General features: G+C 44.6%; 1 protein-coding gene across 1 annotated transcript; it reads left to right on the forward strand.

The window, feature by feature from the left end:
* Positions 1-3,466: 3,466 nt before the first annotated feature.
* LOC136154358 (melanoma-associated antigen B17-like) lies at positions 3,467-5,703 on the forward strand. Its single transcript, XM_065916665.1, has 2 exons — positions 3,467-3,552; positions 4,608-5,703. Exons 1-2 carry the CDS (start codon positions 3,467-3,469, stop codon positions 5,701-5,703), a joined length of 1,182 nt encoding a protein of 393 aa, XP_065772737.1.
* Positions 5,704-6,477: the final 774 nt, after the last annotated feature.

The raw sequence follows: 6,477 nt of genomic DNA on the forward strand, positions 1-6,477 counted from the left end.
CAAAAAAATTAGAAATGAAAATGGAGAGATCACAAGAGACAACACTGAAATACAAAGGATCATAAGAGACTACTATCAGCAGCTGTATGCCAATAAAATGGACAACTTGGAAGAAATGGACAAATTCTTAGAAAAGTATAACTTTCCAAAACTGAACCAGGAAGAAATAGAAGATCTTAACAGACCCATCACAAGCATGGAAATCGAAACTGTAATCAGAAATCTTCCAGAAAACAAAAGCCCTGGACCAGATGACTTCACAGCTGAATTCTACCAAAAATTTAGAGAAGAGTTAGCACCTATCTTACTCAAACTCCTCCAGAAAATTGCAGAAGAAGGCTAACTTCCAAACTCATTCTATGAGGCCACCATCACCCTAATACCAAAACCAGACAAAGATATCACAAAAAAAGAAAACTACAGGCCAATATCACTGATGAACATAGATGCAAAAATCCTTAACAAAATTCTAGCATACAGAATCCAACAACATATTAAGAATATCATACATCATGATCACGTGGGCTTCATCCCAGGAATGCAAAGGTTCTTTAATATCTGCAAATCAATCATATATAGCTTTTATTATGTTGAGGTATGTTCCTTCTATTCCTGTGTTCTGGAGAGTTTTTATCATAAATGATGTTGGATTTTGTCAAAGGCTTTTTGTGCATCTATTGAGATAATCATATGTTTTATAAAAAAGAAAAAGCCCTTGACAAAATCCAAGATCCATTTATGATAAAAATTCTCCATAAAGCAGGAATAGAAGGAACATACCTCAACATAATAAAAGGTATATATGACAAACCCACAGCAAACATTATCCTCAATGGTGAAAAAGTAAAAGCATTTCCCTTAAAGTCTGGAAGAAGACAAGGGTGCCCAGTCTCACCACTACTATTCAACATAGTTTTGGAAGTGCTGGCCACAGCAATCAGAACAGAAAAGAAATAAAAGGAATCCAGATAGGAAAAGAAGAAGTAAAATTCTCACTGTTTGCAGACGACATGATCCTCTACATAGAAAACCTTAAAGACTCTACCAGAAAATTACTAGAGCTAATCAATAATGCAGTAATTTTGCAGGATATAAAATGAAGACACAGAAATCCATTGCATTCCTATACACTAACAATGAGAAAACAGAAAAAGAAATTAAGGAAACAATACCATTCACCATTGCAACAAAGATAATAAAATACTTAGGAGTATATCTACCTAAAGAAACGAAAGATCTATATATAGAAAACTATAAAACACTGATGAAAGAAATCAAAGAGGACACAAGTAGATGGAGAAATATATCGTGTTCATGGATTGGAAGATCAATATTGTGAAAATGACTATATTACCCAAAGCAATCTATAGATTCAATGAAATCCCTATCAAGTTACCAACAGTATTTTTCACAGAACTAGAACAAATAATTTCACAATTTGTATGGAAATACAAAAAACCTCGAATAGCCAAAGTAATCTTGAGAAAGAAGAATGGAACTGGAGGAATCAACCTGCCTGACTTCAGACTCTACTACAAAGCCACAGTCATCAAGACAATATGGTACTGGCACAAAGACAGAAATACAGATCAATGGAACAAAATAGAAAGTCCAGAGATAAATCCACATACCTATGGACACCTTATCTTCAGCAAAGGAGGAAAGGATATACAATAGATAAAAGACAACCTCTTTAACAAGTGGTGCTGGGAAAACTAGTCAACCACTTGTAAAACAATGAAACTAGAACACTTTCTAACACCACACACAAAAATAAACTCAAAATGGATTAAAGATCTAAATGTAAGACAAGAAACTATACAACTCCTAGAGGAGAACATAGGCAAAACACTCTCCGACATAAATCACAGCAGGATCCTCTATGACCCACCTCCCAGAATATTGGAAATAAAAGCAAAAATAAACAAATGGGACCTAATGAAACTTAAAAGCTTTTGCACAACAAAGGAGACTATAAGCAAGGTGAAAAGACAGCCTTCAGAATGGGAGAAAATTATAGCAAACGAAGCAACAGACAAAGGATTAATCTCAAAAATATACAAGCAACTCCTGCAGCTCAATTCCAGAAAAATAAATGACCCAATCAAAAAAGGGTCAAAGAACTAAACAGACATTTCTCCAAAGAAGACAAACTAATACAGCTACTATGGATAACAGAGTGGAGATTCCTTAAAAACTGGAAATAGAACTGCCTTATGACCCAGCAATGCCACTCCTGGGCATACACACAGAGGAAACCAGATCTGAAAGAGACACGTGCACCCCACTGTTCATCGCAGCACTGCTTATAATTGCCAGGACATGGAAGCAACCTAGATGCCCATCAGCAGATGAATGAATAAGGAAGCCATGGTACATATACACAATGGAATATTACTCAGTCATTAAAAAGAATTCATTTGAATCAGTTCTAATGAGATGGATGAAACTGGAGCCCATTATACAGAGTGAAGTAAGCCAGAAAGATAAAGACCAATACAGTATACTAATGCTTATATATGGAATTTAGAAAGATGGTAATGATAACCCTATATGCAAGACAGAAAAGGAGACACAGATGTACAGAACAGACTTTTGGACTCTGTGGGAGAAGGCAAGGGTGGGATGTTCTGAGAGAATAGCATTGAAACAAGTATATATATCAAGGGGGAAACAGATTGCCAGCCCAGGTTGGATGCGTGAGACAAGTGCTCAGGGCTGGTGCACTGGGAAGACCCAGAGGGATGGGGAACACATGTAAGTCCATGGCTGATTCATGTCAATGTATGGCAAAAACCACTACAATATTGTGAAGTAATTAACCTCCAACTAATAAAAATAAATTAAAAAAATAAAAAATTTTAAATAAAGGGAAATAAATACAAAAAAAAAAAAAAAAAAGAAAAGGAAATGAAGATCCTGAGTGACATGTGCGGATTTCCACACCACAGAAGACAGTCTCCATCCTTCACTCAGCTCATCTTACCTGCTTCAGCCATTTCCAGGAGGCCTCAGGCAAAAGTGTTCAGATAAGCACCAGGCAGAAGTATCCAGATGAGACGTAAGTGCAGTTCACAGCAGGAGTCCAGGGATTTGATGTCTTCCACGTGCCTTGTATTCAGGTCAGCAGATGGGCCTTAGCCCAGCACCTATAGCGGTCAAGGGAAGACACAGAAGAACAGAGAGCATCATTCATTACAGAAGAAGGGGCCCCAGAGAGCCCTCACTGTCAGTCTCCAGAGCTCCAGGAAGGCTTTTAGGCTCAGACTCCTAAATACTCTCTGACGGGGTTACTGACAGAAGTGAGAGGCAAGGAGTGAGGCCAGTTGACTGAGCTCATCACAGTGACGTCCCAGGATCCCCTAAGAGTCAAGGAAAACTCCTGGTGCCAATGCGGCAGGAAACTCCCCTGGAACCCCGCCCAACCAGACCCCGCCCCTGCTGACTTCCTGGAGACCAGATGCGCATGACAGGAAGTGACATCTTCCTAAACACGCTGGAGTGCAACGCCATCTTTGAGGGTGCCGCTATCTTTGAGAGGTGCTGTGGACGGTGACCAGATAGAGGAGTCCCAAGTCTCATAAGTTGTCAAAGTTGGAGGTGACGTGAGTTACTAATGTGGGGACACATCTCCGCACCCCCAACCCCTTTTCCGTCCCGAAAGAGGGGACCGCACAACCTCAGGCCACCATGCCCCTGCTCTCAGACCAGAGGATCCAGCCTAATTCTTAGGCCTCAACACCATCCGCTGGTCCAACTCTGGCTCCGCTCGGTAGAGTGAGAGCTCCAAGCTCTGTGGAGTGAAGGAGGGACATTAGGTGGGACTGAGGGTTTCCACGCCCCAGAACGGTGGCTACACATAGCACCCCACCCACTGCGACTCAGACGCGGATCATCTGGGCAGCATCTGGGCAGCTCGAAAGAATGAGGGGTCCCCTTACTGTGATCGAGGACACGGGACACTCAGCGAGGAGGGGACCACGGTCCGAGGAGCTGGCAGTCGATGTCAGGGCTCGGGAGGGGTCAGGGTGACGACCATCTTTCCCATTACATGGGCCACTCAGGACCCTCCCATGTGCTTAGCATTTCCTCCTGGCCAAACACAGGGAAGGGGCGCTGCGGTCTGAGAGGGGAAGTTAGAGCGTGATCATGAAGGGGCAGCCACCAGATAGCAGAAGGGCTGATCCCGGAACCCTTTGGTGGAGTGCTGAGCACTCCCTCCTCTCCTCCTCTGGGGTGACAAGGAAGGTCACAGTGTCAACTTCAGAGCAGGAGAGGGAACAGGGTGTGTGTGGAGGCGGGGGTTTGGATATGGGGGAGTCTTGCCCCAATTTTCATCCTGATTCTAAACGTGAACTGAGAACCTGCCTTCCCTGCCAGCCCCCACAGGCCTCCCTCTAACACCAGGCAGGGCTGTCTGGCTGTGTCCCAGGGCTCACTCTCATATCCTCCTCAGGAGTCTCAGAGGATAGGCTCACCAGGAGAACAAGATCCCTATGGGTCCTAGAGCACTGGTCTCAAAGACTCCTCAGAGGCAGCCTTGGTTCAAGCCAGGGAGGACGCTCCCCAGTGAAGGTGCTCACAGAATCTCCTTGTCCTTACTCTAGGTGTCCTCAGTGCCAGCCTTCCTGCCCGCACGCCCCCCTGGAGTCCCTGACCTGTGTCATCATGCCTCGGAGGCACAACAAAAAGTACCATGCCCGTGTGAAACGCCACCAGGTCCGGAGGGACCCTCAGTGTCCCCAGGAGGCCCAGGCCAGTGCTGCTGCAGCCCCAGGAGAGGAGCGCCCCTCCTCCCCCTCTTCTGTCCCTCAGGGTTCTCCCCTGAGCTCCCCTGCTGCTGGCGATCCCCAGGAGCTTCAGGGAGCCATGGCCTGTAGCTCTCCTGATGCAGGGGCTTCCTGCGCAGGATCTGATAAAGGTGCCCAGGGCACAGAGGAGGAAAGTGCAGGTGCCTCCCAGGCAGCCTCGGCCACTCAGAGCACTCTCAAAGATCCTCTGACCAGGAAGACCAGCATGCTGGTGGAGTTCCTGCTGGAGAAGTACGGCAAGAAGGAGCACATCACACAGAACGCCCTGCTGACCGTCGTCAACAGGAAGTACAGGCAGCACTTCCCCGAGATCCTGAGGAGAGCCTCTGAGCGCGTGGAGCTGGTGTTTGGCCTGGAGCTGAAGGAAGACGACCGCAGCAGGAACATCTATGTCCTCATTAGCAAGCTCAACCACAGGGGTAATGGAGGTCCTAGTGATGAGAAGGGGCTGCCCAAGTCTGGTCTCCTCATGGTGCTCCTGGGGGTCATCTTCATGAAGGGTAACCGGGCCACCGAAGAGGAGGTCTGGGAATTCCTCAGTGTGTTGGGGATCTATGCTGGGAGGAGGCACTCAGTCTTTGGGGAGCCCAGAAGGCTCATCACCAAAGATCTGGTACACAAGAAGTATCTGAAGTACCTCCAGGTGCCCAATAGTGATCCTCCACACTACGAGTTCCTGTGGGGCCCTAGAGCTTGTGCTGAGATTAGTAAGATGAAGGTGCTGGAGGTTCTGGCCAAGATCCATGATACAGTCCCTAGTGCCTTCCCAGACCTCTATGATGAGGCTCTGAGAGATCAGGCGGAGAGAGCAGGGCTGAGAGTTGCGACCCAGGCTATGGCTGAGGCCAGTGCCCCTTCCAGGGCCAAGTCCTGCAGCTCCTCCCACATCTAGGGAGGCGGGCAGGGCACTTTGTTCCCTTTGTGTTGGAAGAGAGCAGTCATGCTCCTAAATAGTGCAGGGTAGTAAGGGTGGAGGGAACAATACCCATGTGTTCTTAGAGTTTTAAGTAGTAAGAGAGTTTACCTGCAGTTCGTTTTAACAAAATATGTATCTTTCCCCCTTTATCCATAGGAGAAATATTTAGTGAAAGATGATTTAAAGTAGATAGGTAAAGAGATGAGGGAGGTGTTAAGTATTTTGTAATGTTACTACTTTTGACAAGGTTTATTGTGCTTCAGAATACAAATGTATGGATCATATAAATCATAGTTCTTTGCTGTTTTAAAGTTTTGAAAGTCACAGTTTGGGTATTTGTAAAACACATTGGAAGTACTGAATATATTGTTCACAATCCAAACAAGGTAACATGACTTTGGAACAGAATTTTCTTGAAGAGTAGTCAATCTTATAAACAGTTGAAAGTAGTCGGAGTGGAGTAAACCAAGTTTAGATCTCACTACTCTGTTTTACACGAGTAACTTCTACATATTATTTATTTCCTTTTTTCCAAATGTTTTTACTTCTAAGTTTGTTTTTGTTCAGAATATTAATTTGCTAATGATATTGCTGTTACATTTATTGCTGCTTTAAGAGTTTTAAAGTTAGTTTCGGTAGATATAAAAGAGATTCACAAACCATCTTTACTGTCTCTATGATCTGAAAGTAGGTAACATGGCACTGAAAGAGATTTTCATGGTGATGCAAAGAGGACCACAGAAAATACTA

This window comes from Muntiacus reevesi, chromosome X (genome assembly GCF_963930625.1).
Source record: "Muntiacus reevesi chromosome X, mMunRee1.1, whole genome shotgun sequence".
Lineage (NCBI taxonomy): Eukaryota > Metazoa > Chordata > Mammalia > Artiodactyla > Cervidae > Muntiacus > Muntiacus reevesi.

Bases quoted from the DNA above. Each gene is read 5' to 3' on its own strand.
- LOC136154358 (XM_065916665.1), top strand. From the start codon at position 3,467: ATGACAGGAAGTGACATCTTCCTAAACACGCTGGAGTGCAACGCCATC. The intron at 3,553-4,607 runs GTGACCAGATAG...TCCTTACTCTAG, and splicing joins TTTGAGAGGTGCTGTGGACG to GTGTCCTCAGTGCCAGCCTT.